This window comes from Emydura macquarii, unplaced genomic scaffold (genome assembly GCF_026122565.2).
Source record: "Emydura macquarii macquarii isolate MOO-44397 ecotype Brisbane River unplaced genomic scaffold, CSIRO-AGI_Emac_v2 contig_1390, whole genome shotgun sequence".
Classification (NCBI taxonomy): Eukaryota; Metazoa; Chordata; order Testudines; family Chelidae; genus Emydura; species Emydura macquarii.
This window is the reverse complement of record NW_027131527.1, coordinates 2,979,369-2,997,362: the sequence shown is the minus strand read 5'-3', so window position 1 is coordinate 2,997,362 and position 17,994 is coordinate 2,979,369. Positions and strand designations below refer to the sequence as shown.

Here is a 17,994-nt window from a genome sequence, read left to right as displayed (position 1 = left end):
TGACTGTGTAATTTGATTATACAATTTTGAAACAAAGTTACCAAATGTAGAGCATTTTAAAATTGCAGCTGTGTGGTATGATCTTCGGAATCACAAAATCCATTTTTAAAAAGTATTTCCATTTCTCAAGTGTGTTTCCAGAGTGGTAGCTGCTAAAAATACTGAAATGCATTGACCTGGTAAATGGAATTTGTACCAAAATACAAAAACCATAAACTTTCAGAAAGCTTAAACATAGTCATTTTTAATAATATACTTATGCCTCCTTAACTACAAAATTATGCAAAATCCACATTCCTCCCTTATCATTTTTTAATAATCTTCCTTAGATTTATTATTTTTCTGTGGCACAGGGGTGAAGAATCATAGAAATGTAGGAATGGAAGGGACCTTAATAGGTCATCTAGTCCAGTCCCCTGCAGGTCTAAGTATTAGACCATCCCTGACAGGTGGTTGGTTGTCTAACCTGTTCTTAAAAACCTTCAATGACGGAGACTCCACAATCTCCGTAAGTAATTTGTTCCAGTGATTTAACTACCCTTAGAGTTAGGAAGTTTTTCCTAATGTCTAACCTAAATCTCCCTTGCTGCAGTTTAAAGCTATTACTTTTTGTCCTGTCCTCAGTGGCTAAGGAGAACAATTTGTCACCCTGATCTTTATAAGAACCTTTTATGTACTTGAAGACTGTTTGTTTTCCCCCCAACCCCACACAATCTTGTCTTCTCCAGACTAAACAAATCAATTTTTTCAATCTTTTCTCGTAGGTCATGTTTTCTGGATCTTTAATCATTTTTGTTGTTCTCTTCTGGATGTTCTCAAGTTTTACCACATCTTTCCCGATGTGCCTAGACCTGGACACAGTACTTTACCAGTGCTGCATAAAGTGGAAGAATTTCTACTCGTGTCTTGCTTACAACACTCCTGCTAATACATCCCAGATGTATGTTAGCTTTTTTTGTGACCATATTACATTGTTGATCCATATGTAGTTTGTGATCAGTTATAACCCCCACATCCTTTTCTGCAGTACTCCTTCCTACGCAGTCATTTCCCATTTTGAATTTGTGCAATTCATTGTTCCTTTCCTAAGTGTAGTGCTTTGCACTTGTTCGTATTGAATTTCATCCTGTTTAATTCAAATCATTTCTCCAGTTTATCAAGATCATTTTTAATTTTAATTCTGTCCTCCAAAGTGCTTACAACCCCTCTCTGCTTGGTATTGTCTGTAGTGCAAACTTTACAAGTGTACTCTCTATGCCAAATCATTTATGAAGATACTGAATAGAACCGTACCCAGTACCGATCCCTGAGGGACCCCACTTGATATACCCTTCCAGCTCTATTGTAACCCATTGATAACTACTCTGAATACAGTTTTTCCAGCCTGTTGTGCATATACGTTATAGTAGGTTCATCTACGCTATATTTCTCTAGTTTGTTTGTGAGTTGGTCATGTGAAACAGTATCAAAAGCCTTAGTAAAGTCAAGATGTATGACCTCCTACTGCTTCCCCCCCATCCACAAGGCTTATTACCCTTTCAGAAGAATGTTAGGTTGGTTTGACATGATTTGTTCTTGACAAATCCATGTTGACTGTTACTTACTTATTTCCTGATTTTCTTCTAGGTCAGGGGTGGGGAACCTTTTTGTTGCCAAGGGCCTGATGGTGAACCTTTTTGTTGCCACGGGCCTGATGGGGGCCCTGGCGGTGGGCGGGGATTCGGCGGGGGGGGGATTCGGCGGCGGCACAGTTACGTGTGGGGCGGTGCCCGCCGCCGAAATGCTGCCGCTGTTTCCGCCTTTTCGGCGGCGCGGTTTTGCAGTGTCCGAAGGGTTCCGTGGGGCAGTAACCGCCTCCGAACTCCACCCGCCGCCGAAAATGGGCAGACGGCGGCAGGGTTTCGGCGGCGCGCACTTCCCGCCCGCCCGCGGGCCAGATCAAATTCTTTCGCGGGCTGAATCCGGCCCGTGGGCCGGAGGTTCCCCACCCCTGTTCTAGGTGCTTACAAATTGCTTTTTTAATTTGCTCCATTGTCTTTCTGGGCACTCAAGTTAAGCTGACTACTTCTCTGGGTTGTCCTTATTCCCTTTTTTATAGATACTGTATTTGCCCTTTTCCAGTCCTCCAGTATCTCTCCTGTCCTCCACAAATTCTCAAAGATAATAGCTAATGTCTCCGAGATCTCTTCAGTCAGTTCCTTAAGTATTCTAGGATGTATTACATCAGGCCCAGCCAACTTGAAGACATCTAACTTGTCTAAGCCCTGGGCTACGCTACAAACTTGTGTTGGTATAACTACATCGCTAATCACACAATCATATCTACTGAACTCTTGGTGTAGACAGTGCTGTGTCAATGAGAGGGCTTCAGTTGATATAGCTACCGCCTCTCAGGGAAGTGGAGTACGTATGCCGATGTGAGATGCTCTCTAGTCAACATAGGTAGTGACTTCACTAAGCCCTATAGTGGTGCAGCTGCAACAGTGCAGCACAGTAAGTTTAGACAAGCCCTAAGTAATTCTTAACTTGTTTTTTTCCTGTTTTAGTCTGATTCTACCCATTTACACTCTTTTAGAAGAGTACTTGAAGAATGCAGCACTCTGGTATGATGCTGCAGTTAAAAATATGGGAGAGCTGAAATCTTGAGCAATGTTGTATAAAATGATCTTCGATCAATATTTTTGTCTAGTCAACAGAGAAAATGCATACGAGAGTCATGGGTATTCTGGCCATAAAGCAGTTTCTTCTTCAGAAATAGCTGCCTACTTGAAGTTTTATGGTTCATAGAATAACATTTGGAGAAGTAGCAATAGGCTGTGAAGGCGAATGGATCTCCTGCAGACACACAGACTGGAGAAGTGAATATTTGTATAGCTATTTTTCAAACCTTTAGGGTGAACTGCATTAGTAAATTAGAGAGAGAGAGACTTATTGGAGCTTGCTATTCATCAATTCCATCTAACTGGAATTGCAGCATATCTTTCTTACTGTATCTGGTTTCTACTTTAAACAATGAATTGTATTTTTTCATATGTTTCCCAAAGCGCTATAGTTTTTTAAAAATTTTAATAGCATGCCCATTTATTGCTCATCACTCTTTAGTGCAGGGCTATAGGAATTGGGTTTTTAGCTATCCTCAAGATGTGCAAATGAATACTAAGAACTTGCAGTACAGAGATGTTTGTGTATTGTCATAATTATTCCATCATATGGATCTAATTTTTTATTACTTATAGAATTTAAAAAATAAGAAGGAAATGGAAACAAAGTAAACAATTGGTCTATGAATTTGCATTGTGCAGGGGTTTGTCGTAAATGTGTTGTTAATTCCTATGTGCAGCTTGTAACAGACTTGAAAGGTAGGATGTGATTGAAAATGCTGAACTTCAAAGTGGTCTTTTCCTCCTTAACAAGTCCAGGAAACTTGCATCAGAATTAATGTGAGTTGAGGGAAGAACAGATAGATAGATCCCTTTTAACGCCACGTACAAAATCTTTTGGTTAAATTAGATCATAGAGGACAGTGAGTGAGTTTGGGCCAAATTCCAATTCCAATTTCAGTTTCACCGGTGTAAATTTTGAATAATTCCACTGAAACACAGAGGACAAACTAGCAATTTGTGTTCAGAGAAGTGTTTTTTGCATAAGATGCTTGATTATGTGACATTCAGTTATTGCTGGATATTGCATTGCATCAGTTCTCAAAAGCAAAGAGCAGCAATTGGTAGAAATCACTTGTGCAAATAGAAATTTAAGTTTTTAATGAAGTTGCTCTTAATTTTTTTAAGCATCAGCAGCCTTGCTTCACTAGAGTATTGCATGCTATACCTGTTGTGTGGAAACAGAATAGTTGGCATCTTCTGACTTCGTTACTGACTAATACTATAATTTAAGACTTTTCTTTCTGCATTGGCTCTTTAGTATGTATCTAACAACTGTATGCACACTTTTATTATAGTGTCACTATTTCACGGTACATATTGTACTTAAGGTTGAGTCCCAGTTTCGCTTTTACTCTACCTCTCAGTGTAAACATGTTCTTAATTTTCAGGGCATTCTCAAACTTGTGATATTTTCTGTGCTTAGTCTTTGATCCAAGTTACTAGTCAATAGAAATCCATTCTTCAGGTGGCATTTGCTTATCTTTGACAAATTCCTTGGCTAAAATCTTATAAACAGAACTAGTTAATTTCTTGAAGATCTAATCTAACAGAAGAAATTAGTAATGTAATTTTGTCATAATTGTTACCCTTATGATCTTTTGACCTCTGAAGAAAGAATTCAAATTGGGATTTTTCTTGGAGTCAGTGGCTGATAATGAATGAGAACACCAGATTTTGAGATTCCATATTATTGAGAACATGGACTCGACTGCCAGACAGTCCATTACAACTTTTAGTTTTAAATGAAATATGCTAGCAAAGACCTCTGAATAGTGTGTATTTCAATTTATAATCTGTTAGAGTGCTCACCTTACCCTAACAAATGGGTCTTGTACAATGGGAATTTCCTCACAAGTTAGTGTGTATATAGTATATATGTATTATAGTTATGTTAGTAAATCTAGTTTCAAACAAAGCTTCAGGACACTTAACTCTTTGTCTGTTGGGCACTGAACAGACTTCTGGGCACTGAATAATAAATAATTAAGTGTTCACTAAAATCAGTCTTGTTTCTGTGGCAAGGCTTTGGTTAGTTTAGTCACAGACGGCTTCAAGAAATTGTGAGTCAAATTACTGGTCTAAGTTACACTAGTATTACGTTAGGCTGACACAGGTAACAGAACAAAATTTGGGCTTGTTTCTGTAAATTTTCTTTGTATATTAAGCCCAATTTACCATTGCCCTACATCTTGTGTAGTCACTTATGCATGTGCAAAGTGGGTGTAAATCACTACTTGTAAATGACTATATAAGGTGAAAGGCAAAGCTGGATTTTGAAATGCATAAGAGCATTTGCAGCTCCAGTTAACTTTAATGTCAGCTATGAATATTCAAGCACTTCTGAATATCCGACTCTACTTCTGATTGAACACTCAGTCAGGGCCTCTGCCTTTATAAATGAATTTTTTTTTAGGTGTTCTGGCAGGATGTTGCTTGTAAATTTAAAGTGAGATCTATAATCACTCTGAGGTTCTACTTATGGTGACTTGTGCAAGGTCTCTACCATGTCTGCTTGAGTCTTACTGCACTGTGGAGTACACTGGAACTGCTTTGTTGCAGTTGGAGGATAAACATAAGGCTGTTTGAATTAGTGACTAGGAGTCAATATACTCCATACCCCATGAATGTCTGGAGAGCTGGTGGTACAGTAAATGTCATCTTGAGAAAGGAGTTGTGCAATATAGTGTCTTAATGGGTCATACGGTAAAAGCGCTTCTTACCTTGTATAAATAGCATATTGTATTAAACATGTAAAGTTACTGATTAAACTGATATTTGGTGCCTCCTGTTAATGGGGACCATAAGGGGACCAATGCCTCTCACTAAGGTTTGTGTTCTATTCTATAAAGTTTACAATACTTGGAGCAGTTTTGAGAATGGCTTTTCTGCTGCTGAGTCTGCAACTAAACACCATGAAAACGGTGCATGTTTCTGATTCAACTTTTGCTGCTTTTTGGATGCAGTTGAAAAGGATTTTAGAAAAGTAACTGCTTAAGTGGCATAAATTTAGTTTGAAACCTAATGTTAATACATACGTTGAGCGGTAGAGTTTTTCATTGTAAATAAAATGTGCTTCAATGTATTACTTTTATTTTAACAGCAGGAAAGAACAATGTGAATTCAAACACCAAAGGCTGGGAAGGAAGATTCCTAAATATACCCCACCTTCACTTCCAGCTAATAAGAAATGGTTTGGGACACCTATTGAAGAGATGAGGAGAATGCCTATGTGTGGGGCTCGTCTTCCTCATTTGAGACCATCAACCAATCATACAGTGACCATCAGAGTATGATAATTCAAAATATTATGTGAAAATACAACCTTCTTATTAAATTGATTGTTAGATGGCATAAGACTGATATCCTGCTTTTTTTTTTTTTTTTTTTTTTTTTTTTGCATAATTTTGCAGCTTTAGCTGGTTGTGGAAGCTTTTGACATGGGAAGCTAGCTCATGGGAAGCTAGCTAGAGTAGCTAATATGCTTAAAGATGACCTACCTTCTGTGATACAGAGGCCTTGCAGTTTGGTTGAGTAGGGTCCAGACTGCAGAAATATGATTGATTTTGACTATGGCCCTTAGGGGACAAACTTTTCATTTAGATAGGTTTGTGCTTCCAGTTTGACTTCCAAGTTGTGGGAGTTGCAGCATCTATATCTGTGGCCAGAATTGGTCCTTAATATTTTCTGTTTTCAGAACTTCTTCATTTGAATTCAAAGTGTAAAAGATGAAAGGGAATTAGTGGAGAGGAGTCTGAAGGAATCTTAACCTTGCATCCCATACTAAACTCGGCACATATGCCTACCTCTCTGAAATCATGTACAGTAAAATAATTGTTAAAGTGAAACATATGATCAAACAACTGGCAGCATGTCACAAAATTACAGCTAAAGAAAATCACGTTCATTCCCAATAAACTGACATTTATTTGACTTAGGTATTGTTTAAAGAGCATGTGGTGCATAAGGTTAACCTGTTAATGCAATGTTATAAATAGAATTTACTATCAGAAAAGGAATTTTAAAGGTATATACGGTTCCCATTGTATCCACCACTAGTTATCACCATGTGCAATAATAGAGTATTATTCATGTACATAATTATGTCTACATTTGGAACCAAAGTTGTCTGACTTTTGTGCATGTAAATTTACAGCCATATTTGCTTAGAATAGCTTTCAGTATTTGTTATTTTTAGAGGAAAAAAACCCTAGCAGGTGATCAGACATTGGAATAATTGCATATATTGCATTTATTTCAAAATGCACTAAAAGTTCACATGATCACACTTTATTTTCATAGAATTTTATGCTAGAAGGGGCCATTACAATCATATAGTCTGACCTCCTGCATAATATAGACCGACCACAGAACCTCACCCAGTAATTTCTGCTTTGAGAATTACAAACGTGCTATGTCTGGAGTTTTTAATCTATCTATGTTTGAATTATTAGAAAGCAGAACATCATATAATCCATTTTGTAAAAGCAAGAATAAATAATTTTCAGCGTTCTAATAGCTCAAAAAAATCCACTTATGGGCTGGGTTTAAAAATGAATAGCTTTCTGCTTGTAAAAGGTGTGTGCTGCCCCTCTGTGTTCCTTGTGGCTTCGTACATGCAGCAGATACACCTTGCCTTAATATCCTCAACTCAGGCTTGGTCTACGCTTACCTCAGCGATTTGGCGGCAGTCGACGGGAGTTATGTAAAGTATGCAAAGAACTCGCGTAACTCCCATTGACTTCTGTGTTTCTCTTCTGCATGCCGTCTTCACTGCACTTCGCCAGTTCCCGTTGATGCAGCGCTACGCCACTTGAAGTGGTTTTAGTATGTTGACTTCTGGATCAACTGAGCGGGTTTTCACTGACCACTCAGTCGATCCAGATAAGTCAATCTGATGGCGGCGACTTTGCTACCGTCAGTGTAGACATAGCCTCAGTCAGTAAGTTCACTGTAAAGGATCCGGGCAGGGGGATGCTGAAACAACATAAGTATATCCTCTTTAATAAGGTCTCTGGGAAGGAGCATTTCTAGCAACTGTTCATAGGCCCTTACCTGAAGACCCTATTTCAGAATTCCCCAACTACAAGTCCATAAATAAATCCTCTGGCCTGGTTAGGCTAGTCCCCAGGAGCATGAGGGAGAGACCACTGTCCTTTGCAGCCTGAATAGCTTCTAGTGCCATTCCTCCTGCTCAGCTTCCTGTTCGAGTTTAAATTACCACTCCCTAAGGTGGGCAGGGGGCTTCTTTATTACATCTAGGCTGTCTTGGTTGTAGGCTCCGGGCTGTCCTTAAAAGGGGGAGTACATGCCTTCACATGCCCCAAAAAGAAACATTTTCAGAAAATATTCTATAAATACCTGCAAATGACACTTTCATTCCAACTTGATCTTCTCCACCAAAACAATCGTTTTGTTACTATAATATTGTAGTATCTTAGACTGAAAACAAGTATAACCAACACCAGCACAGAGTGGCTCTTTTGTCCCTTTCTGGTGGCTAGACTGCATGCAGGTTTGAGTCCACAACTGTCGCTGACCTAATTGACAGGGTGCTTTAGCTCAGGCAGTAGCGGCACTTGATTTTTAGATCCAGAGATCCTGGGTTTAATCCTCACAAACAGCCCAGTCAGGAACATTGTTACACAAGCATGTATGTGTCTGAGTTATGCCAAAGACTTTATAATATGGACCAATGTCTGTTCTTAGGTGTTTGGTGTTTAATAGTTGATATTAAAATTGATGGAATGTGTAGAAAAGGATTGGTGGCCAAAATTTGGCTGTGCACTCACTTTTTGGGAGGATTTTGATTTCTTATTGTTCATGTAGGTTGCACAAGCACTTTGCACAGCATGAATTTTCTTTCATTTCTATTTTGCAGGTAGATCTATTGCGGGAAGGAGAGGTGCCCAAACCTTTTCCAACTCATTATAAAGATTTGTGGGACAATAAACATGTAAAAATGCCCTGTTCAGAACAAAACTTATACCCTGTAGAGGATGAGGTAAGAAAAAATGTACTTCCTTACATATATGAATGAAAGTTTGGGCAATAAAATGCAATAAAGCACTTTTATTTTGTGACCCCACCTTTTAGTATAATTTTAGATGTTCAGTTTGGGAACGCACAGTTTGCCATACTGTATCAGAACTCTGGTCTGGTAATTAAACTGTGTCTGGTACCCGATGCTTCAGACTGAAGAAAAGAATTCTTCTGTCGGCCAATAATTCATGTAGCCATCTAATGTGATGAATACTATATATAGTAGGGGGAAAGGCTGAGAGGGCAGGTTGGTCATGAAAGAAAAGAGACCTTTTTCGTCCCCAGATCCTATTGCGGGTGACCATTATACCTTGAAGAATTGGAACGGTTCAGTTATAGTTTGTCATTCAGTGCTCATGTATTCATAGTCTTCAAAGGTTTCAAGTGTATCTTATTTTCCTTTATTATGTTACTGGCTAAACCAGAAATGGCCTAGTCTTGCTAGTTTAAAAGTTTTATATAGGAGTATCTTATTACCACTTGGGAGTCTTGTGATCCCTTAGTTATAGGTCAACAAATTTTTGGATATGGACCTCTGTCCAGTTGTGGAGCCTGTATTGTATTGCCTTCTGACAGCTGACACACACCTTTATAGCTTAAAAGCTTTTTGACTTTCTCAGTTGTGTGGTATTTTTGATGCAGCTACAAAACTAATTAAAAAAAAAAACTGAGTTGGTGGTTCATAGGAAAAGAATTCATGAAAACCCTATGGCGCTACTTAGACAAGACTATTAGCATGACTCTGAAGAGGTAAACTAACTTGTCCAAGCTCCTCATATCAGCTTCATGAAAAATTGCCTGTTTCTACAGAGTAAGCACTAGAGTTTTCCCCAATATCTCTTTAGATATATGACCTTAATTTGAGTATGGGGAAGAATGAGCCAGACTTTATGTACCTTAATCTCCCTATCTAGAGTAAAATAAAATGACTGCTTTGGAAACATGAATTGTTAAGAGGAGAGTTTTTGTGAGAGGAGACTTTTGTGGATTTTAGAATTCTGGCATATTATGTCATCATCAAAAATTCACTTTATCCTTCCTGCTAAAATCCTTGTTCAAGTCTTGGTCATCTCACTCTACTTGCTAATTATAACCCTTCCACTTCTCACCTTCCTTTCCAGTTGGTCCAGATCTTCTCTACCAATTTTCTGTCCTTCTGCTTTGATCATACCACTTTTCCTTGCTTGGTATAATGAGCGTAGAATATCTCTGTTTTTGTGAATTGTATTATGGACCATGAGGGCATTATTTATCGTTGATGGGGCAGTATAGGAAAGAGTGCGGTCAGCATGAAGGAAAGCTCTTTGTATATTGTTTCCCAAATGTCCCAATTTAAAAAGAAAAATAACTTTTTAAAGCAAAATGCAGTATGATTTGAGACATAATTAGCAAATTACATAATCACTCAAAGCATAGTTCTTTCTAAAAATAGGCAAATAGAGAAGCCCTTTTCCTTTTCTCCCCTTTACAATTGTACTGTGGTATACAGTTGATGGCACAGAATGCTACATGCTTTTTGGCTGGAGGGTTGAATACAATTTTATTAGCTGAAGAGTTTTCATCTTTCTTTGTTTTTGTTCATTTATTTTATTTTTATTTTATTTTTTAAAGAATGGTGATAGGACTGCTGGAAGCCGATGGGAACTAATCCAGACTACATTACTTAATAAATTCACCAGCTCACATGATTTGAAGGTAAGGCCATCAGTTTGAAATCAAATCAATTTAAACATGAGTTAAAAGTAGTATCAGGTTCTATATCTGTCTGTTCTATATCTGTCTATATCTATACCTGTCTAGGTGTGCCCTTGTCAATCTGTCTGGTTTTACAATCCTGGTTTTCTATATGTAAAAAGAAAAATTTCTCTGCTGAGGGATGGACTCTCACAAACAACTGAAGAAACTGACCATACAGGGGGAAATGTAAAACTCATTCTTCAAAGTGTGCTGTCAAATGCACAAAGTAAAGATACAGAAAAATAGATATTTTTTTCTCTAGTCACCTTTGTTACCTGAGGTGTGTGTGATAACATTAGTATAAAGAAAAATAACTGGCAGAAATGTGATAATTTTATTTTTATTTATTTATTTTTTTAAATGATGCTGTCCCTTAAGCTAGGGAGTGTAGCGGTCAACCCATGCTACTTATCTGCAGAAATGGAAGCGATTCTCCCATTGGTACTGTCATTGCAGTTTCCTGCCTCTTTCAGTCATCCTGGATTATCTGCTGGATCAGAAGAAACTGGCATTATCAATTAGCTAAATTAAGGACCATTAGGATGATACTGCTTCCATTCTTCCAACTATAGAGGGGTTTTCAATATTTGTTCATCCTGTATCATCTAGGTTTAACAAGTGGGGAATCTCTACTTCCAGACTAGAGACTGCACCCTAACCTAGGACCTCAACCTGCAGCTCAGTTACCATATGAAACATCCATTCAAAGCTATGGTAATCTGTTCTCTATGCCAGTGATTTCCAAACTTTTCACTGCCATGGCACACCTTAATACCTTTAATTATTTTGAGGCACACGGCCATATAGTCTCCAAATGAACTCATGAATATTCATGAGCCAATTCAGAACTCTTCAAGTAGGCTTTCAAAAAATTCCATGGCACACCTACTCAGGCCTGATGGCACATCAGTGTGCCACAGCACGCCGGTTGGGAAACACTGCTCTATTCCATTTATCTATAAAGATGGCCTTTTTGGTAACCAGCATGTCGAACTGTAGAGTTGGGGAAATTGGTGCCTTGATGGCAAACCCCTTTTCCCCCACCACCTTTTGTAGTATTCAAGAATAAGGGCAGGTTTACAGTAGAAGTGCGAGATCTGCGCAGTTGCTTTTGAGAGCGGATGTCTTTTTCGTCCCCCTGAGCGACGTAAATTAGATCGACTTAAGCAGTAGTTTAGACCTGCTCTAAGGTTTCTTTGCGCCCATGTTCTAAATTCTTAAAGTTCTCTGAATTCTCCCTTAACCAATCTATTCATCAACCAGTGGTTGGTTTTTTGTTTTTTTTTTTCTCCCCCTGAAGCCTCATCACTTTCTGTAGGAGTCCTGTTTTCATACCCTGTGTATGAGAAGGGTTCTGGCCTTCTACTTCGATAGGACGAAGTAATTTCAAAGGTCACCCAGCCTGTTCATCTCCTTTGCAGACAAATCAAAAGGATCCACAGTTTCTGCTCAGAGATGGTTGAGTTGGAAATCTGGATGTATTGTCACTTGTTAAGAGACCACAGGGATGGTGGTCAGAGGGTGACAGCACGTTCTGCTAACTCACAAGCAAGATCCACAGCATTGCTTAAGAATATACTGGTGTGATATGTAAGGCCGCTACATGGGCTTCAGCATGTACATTTTCGGAGCACTGCACTTTGATCCATGCTGTCTGATCTGATGCGGCTCTGGGTACTGCAGCACTATCTTCAGCTCTGGACTCAGTTGGGAAACTGCTCAGAAGACACCTGAAGTGGAGAACCCGTAGGGATACTATTCAAGAAGAAGAGGTTACTCATCTTGGGTGGTAACTGCAGTTCTTCGAGATCTGTCCCCTTACGGTGTTCCACTACCTACCCTTCCTTCTCTGCTTCAGACTGTTCTCTGTGGAGATGTTTGGGTGGAGAAGGAACTGAGGGCAGTTCATCAGTGCTTCCCTATGTAGCCTCGGTGTCTGGCACAAGGAGGCGTAGGGTGCACTGAAGGGGCACTGCTACTGCATCTCTGATGAAAGGACTGAGAGGTGCATGTTCACCTGAAGTGGGGCACCCATGGGGGGCACATCTTGAAGAACTACAGTTACTGCACAAATTAATTAACCTCTTCTTGCTCAAACTTTAGCGTGATATCAAGTCAGTGCCGAGGTATAATTGTTGATCTCTCTATTCCACACAAAGTCCCAATATAACCTGGTGTGGTGAGAAAAAAAATTTTACTGAGGATTTTCTGTTGCCTGTGTGGGCAGGTGTCTTTATTAGCCAGTCTCCTTTTTCAACTCATTAGAGCAGCATGTTTAGTATATAAAATAAGTTTTCTGTGACAATAATGCTTAGGCAACATAGCCTGGCATTCAGAATGGCTTAACCTTTATTTTGAACTTCTTTGATAGTGTTGATTTAAATTACACTGAGTGAGTCTGTCTGAACCCATTTTCTCCAGGTATTTCTAGTACTAGCTAACAACCTGTGCTATGGGTAAGTGAAAAGCCTATATATATACTGAGATACCACGTTGCTTAAGTCAAGAAATGGGAGTGAAAATAAATTCTTGCTACAGGTCCTGAGCTTGACACACATGCCCTTTATGAAATATATAATATTAAATTCACAAGAATTCAGGCCACTGGGAATGCATTTAAACCTTTTTTTAAAACAAAGCTTCGATGCCGACTAAAGAAAACGCTCTTTTTCATGATATTTCATGATGACACAGCAACTAATGAATTCTTTTTTTTAAACAATTCCTAGCTTGTGTTTTGAGGTTGACAAATTTCTTGAAGCAGTGTAAAATTGATATTTTAAAACTTTTTTCTTTGCAAAATGTGAGTTAGATTAGACAAAAAGGAAGTTTAGAGAGCCAAATACACACAAAATATTGTAAATTAAGAACTAAGCAGTTTTCCTTGCAATTATTTTTAGGTAAGAATGTTTAGGCCTGGTCCTTGTTTCTCTGTCTTTAATTGTTCTTAACTTTGCCATGGTTCTGATTCTCCAGTCCCCTACAGAGTCAAAACTTCTTTCAACTACAAGGGGAGTTTTTTGCCTATATAAAGCCTGTAGGTCAGTCATCAAGGTAGCAAATGTTGTGTACTAAGATAGCTTTCTGCCAGTAGATGGTGCTGTTTCTTCAAAAAGATAAACTTCAGTGAATTGGCATATGCCAACCAAGGATTTGTATTTTTTATTTCAGTATGTGTGTTCCTTAGGTGTTTTTTGTTTACTGTTTTTCTTCCATAGGAGGCTATATTGAGATATAATGTTGCCTATGCCAAGAAATGGGACTTTACTGCTCTTACTGACTTCTGTGATAAGGTAAAGGAAGTTTACTTAAAAACAGAACATATAAAAGATAATTTAATGAATTCTGACGATATTTACTATATATTTTAACACTTTTTGTTTCATTTTCCCTTCTGTCAAGAGTCACCAGCTTCACATTTCTATAACCAGCCCTAATGTAATACTTTGATTTGGAATGGTAGCTGTAATGGTTAATGCACACTGGGCATTTGCTTCAATCTAGATTTTACATGACTAGTTCAAAAGTTTTAGAGCATCCCTGGACCTTTTACTTCCAGTCAAAAAGCTGCTTTATTCTGTGATCATCCTGCTAGGCTGCCAGATTTGTTAGTAAACTCTATGGTGTTTTTAATATGTTTATTCAGAAAAAGAAATATTACTTTTATGTTTCTCTCCAGTTTCATTCATCCATCTTTATTTCCCTGTCATATAGAGTGGTTGTAAGTCTAGCATGGTTGTAAGTCTCTTCCCTTATGGTATGAGAGGTCTTGAGTTCAAATTTCAGTCAAACCCTTGTGAAGAAGGGGATAAGTGCTCCATTTTCAAGTTTTCTGCCTGGCAAGAGGATCGGGGAAGAGAGCTGCAGATGACACATGCTAGTAACATTGCTTAATGCACTTCAGCGAGGTTCTCAGATACCATGTTGATGAAGGCAGTATAAGAACTTAAATAGAATACAATAGAAAGTGTTATATCTTTAGTTTGAGCTCCAAAAAAGACACACATTCTGAGTTGGAAGGAGAGAAAGAAATGTATTTGGAAAATACACAAGACTACCTGAGTTCTTTGTTTTGGTGATTAAAGATAATGGATGAGTCTCCAGCTAGGAAGTTCTCCAGTAGGTAACTCAAGTATGGTTAAAACGGAATTTGATTTGTTTTGAATTTTACAGTCAAAATAAAAGTTACAAAGAAGAATTTTGAATATGGCATGGATTCATTTAGACATTTTTGGTAGTCATTACAAAGATAGGCCAGAAAATTCGAAATGCTTGCTTTACCATAAAATATAGAAGAAAATGTATTTTCTTCTTTTGTTGACAAATTTTTCCACAAGCAAAAATTTCATAGGAGTAACAATAAATATTCAAAAGTAGCTGTACATTTAAACAATTGGTGTTCAGTAGTTTTTCCTCATAATTCATGGCTTTGCTTTTTTGTAAGTTTGTAAAATATGTATATATAAAAACATTTGGTCAACTTGATCCATGTGGGAAATCAGGCTGCTCTTTGCAATACATCTCTTATGCATATAGGGACACCTGGATTAGAGTGAGTTATGGTGGTGGCACTGTTGCAGGAAGGCAGCTATAAAAACTGCTCATGGTTTCATAGGAGCCCTCTTAATCCAGGTTGTCTGGGAGAGGTGCTGAATTAGCCTGTCTTCAGGTCTCTCTGGTGCTGCCCCTCCTAGTCTTGGCTCATCTGCTTTTGGAACTGCATTGGCTAGCTTCACGCCTCTATCATAGCAATGGTTATGGGTATCTTTTTGCATTCTTGCTCCTGGTGGGCTTTCCACCACTCAGGACTTGCAACCTTGGTTGCACCACTAGAAATTAATCTGGCCTGTTGAGGTTGCTCCCTGTAATATTATCAAACATTATAATATTTCAATTAATAAAACAACTTATAAAAAAGTGGTGGGAAAACACCCATCACAGGGTGATCCTGCTTGGGCTACCCTCCAGCAGCAGGCCTACTGGCCTGAGTTATTTTCCTCCTTTAGAGTCCCCTGTCACTCTGTAGAAGCTTTCTTTACTCACTAATATTCTCTCTGAAGCCAGTTTATTACCAAATCTAGTGCAATTTAGTCCATGACAAAAGGCCTAAAACATCTATTAATTACCCACAGTGTATATAGTCCTTTAAAAATCTCATGACTTCTGTCCATTCACTTAGCACATACCACACTCCAGTGTTTTCTATCATACCTGGGCTTTTCATTGGTCTATTGACTTTCTACCAGGACAGCTACCCCAGAAATGCAACACTGTTCTTCCTAGTGAGGAATACACACCCTATCCCCCACCAAAGCCCCTCTGCTGGGAGTTCATCCTTATCCAGGAAGTATCTTTGACTCCCTCTGTTCTACTAACCTCTCACTTCAGACAAGGCAGCTGGTAAGCCCGTCTGCTGCTCCCCTCCCATCAGCCCTCTCTGGCTCTGGACTCCAGCTTGGAAGTCAGCTGGCGACGCCCCCTGCTGTTTTTCCAGTCTTTATCTCTCTCCAGCCCTCTGGCCCAGGCTCTGTGGCTTGGGGAGGTCAGCTGGCAAACCCTTCTGCTGCTTGCTTGCATTCATCTCTCTCTAGCCCTGGGCTCTGCCTCTCCTGCTTGGAAGTGAGCAGGCAACTCTGTCTCCTGCCCTTAGCCTTTAGCCCAGACTCTCCGTCTTAGTGGTCAGTTGTCAAACCCCTTTTACTTCTCTCCTGTCATCAGCCTTTCCCCAGAAACCACCTACCCCATCCTTCAAGGAGGTTCTGCCAGTGATCTCTGGCAGGTCTCATTTCCAGGAAGCTCTCACCTGGACATTTTCTGACTGATTCCTCCACTCTGTCTCTCCTCAGATATATGGCCCAGGTACCTTACTTTAAGTCCAATTGGGGGTCAACAGACCAGTCACAGGTACACTGGCCTCTTCCCTTTTAAAGAGCCACTGTCACCCTGTGACAACCCCCAATATTTTCTATCATAAGTACTACTGAAGAATACATGCAAATGTTTGAAACTGATGTGGCACATCTACAAATGTGTCTGAGCTTGTCCTAATGCATGCAAGTGATGCTGTGGGAATTCAAAACTGGATAATCAGATTGAGAGATCATCAGCCAGAGACAATAAGTAATATCAGATGCTACTGGAGAAGATAGGAACAATAGAGAAATAAACTACAGTGGGCATCAATCCGTCCAAAAGTGTGGAGGCAGTTACTGTCACACAGTAAAAGTGATTTATTTGTGAGATTCCCAGAGGAACTGAGGAAAGCTATACCGAAGTCTGAGCTGCAGACTAAGCTTGAATAGTGTGCGTTGGTATATTAAACAGAGAATAATGAAAATTACGGAAGCTCTAGAATAAGGGAATAAATCCATACTCTGGTTCAGAAATTAAAAGTCTAGAGCTGGGGAACAGGGAAATCTCCCTCTCCAAACTTTCTAACTTCCCCATTCCCTTAATAACTATATCACTGCATGGAAATTAATGCATTCATCATGTTAAATAGTTGAATGCCCAAAAACTATCAGAGACACAGGGTGGGTGAGATAATATCTTTTACTGGACCAATTTCTGTTGGTGGAAGAGACAAGCTTTTGAGCGTACAAGTCTGAGTCCTGGTCTACACTTACCTGGAAATTCGTCAGCAGTCGACAGGAGTTATGCAAGTTACACAGAGTAGTCTGAGTAGCTTGCGTAACTCCTGTCGACTGCTGTGCTTCCCTTCTGCACGCTGTCTTCGCTGCACTGTGCTGTTGATGCAGCACTACTTGAGGGGGTGGATTTACTGCGTTGACTTCCTGATCGAGTGAGCGGGTCTATGCTGACCGCTCAATCGATCCAGAAAGACGGATCTGATGGCGGCGACTTTGCCGCCATCAATATAAACATAGTCTGAGAAGAGCTTTGTGTAAGCTTGAAAGAGACATACTTTCAAGCTTAAACAGAACTCTTCTTCAAACTTGTAAGCCCAAAAGCTTGTCTCTTTCACCATGAGAAGGTGAGCCAGTGTAAAATATATTACCTCATCCACTTTGTCTCGTTCTGGGGACCAACATAGCTACAACAGCACTGCAGACAAAAAAAGATATATTTTTAGATAAAGAAATTCTTTTAAATTAATTTTGGAATATGGAACATAAACCTTTGAAAGGCTCTTTAAATTATCAAAACCTCTTCTTTTGCTTACTTTGCAGTACCAGAGCACATGAGCTATTGAAATGAAAAGCTGTGCTTCTGTGGGCACTCAGTGGAGATGATTGACATAAACATGGCAACTGGAGTAAAGCAGAGTTTGAATCTATTGACTTTGGGAGCTAGCACTTACAGGTTTACTGATGACTAATGCCATTTCCTAATTACTAAGTCCATTTGAGAAGGTGGGATGAAAGCAAAACTGGCTGTAGTCATAAGAGTCCAGAGAATGACGAGTCACTTGACAGAGAAGAAATAATTTGCTGAACAATGGCCCCAAAAAAGTATAAAATTGTGATTTTGTTGTTCGAACTAGACTGAGAGAAGAACCTCTGCTTTCATTCACTTACTTACTTATTTACTTCCT

General features: G+C 39.2%; 1 protein-coding gene across 1 annotated transcript in view; it reads left to right on the top strand.

The window, feature by feature from the left end:
* The window catches only part of PARG (poly(ADP-ribose) glycohydrolase), a 126,728-nt gene that overhangs the window by 16,774 nt on the left and 91,960 nt on the right, over positions 1-17,994 (top strand). The window contains exons 4-7 of the mRNA XM_067552474.1: positions 5,764-5,950; positions 8,542-8,664; positions 10,314-10,397; positions 13,658-13,732. Of these exons, the coding sequence (XP_067408575.1) occupies positions 5,764-5,950; positions 8,542-8,664; positions 10,314-10,397; positions 13,658-13,732 (469 nt within the window). The remainder of the gene's footprint in view (positions 1-5,763; positions 5,951-8,541; positions 8,665-10,313; positions 10,398-13,657; positions 13,733-17,994) is intronic.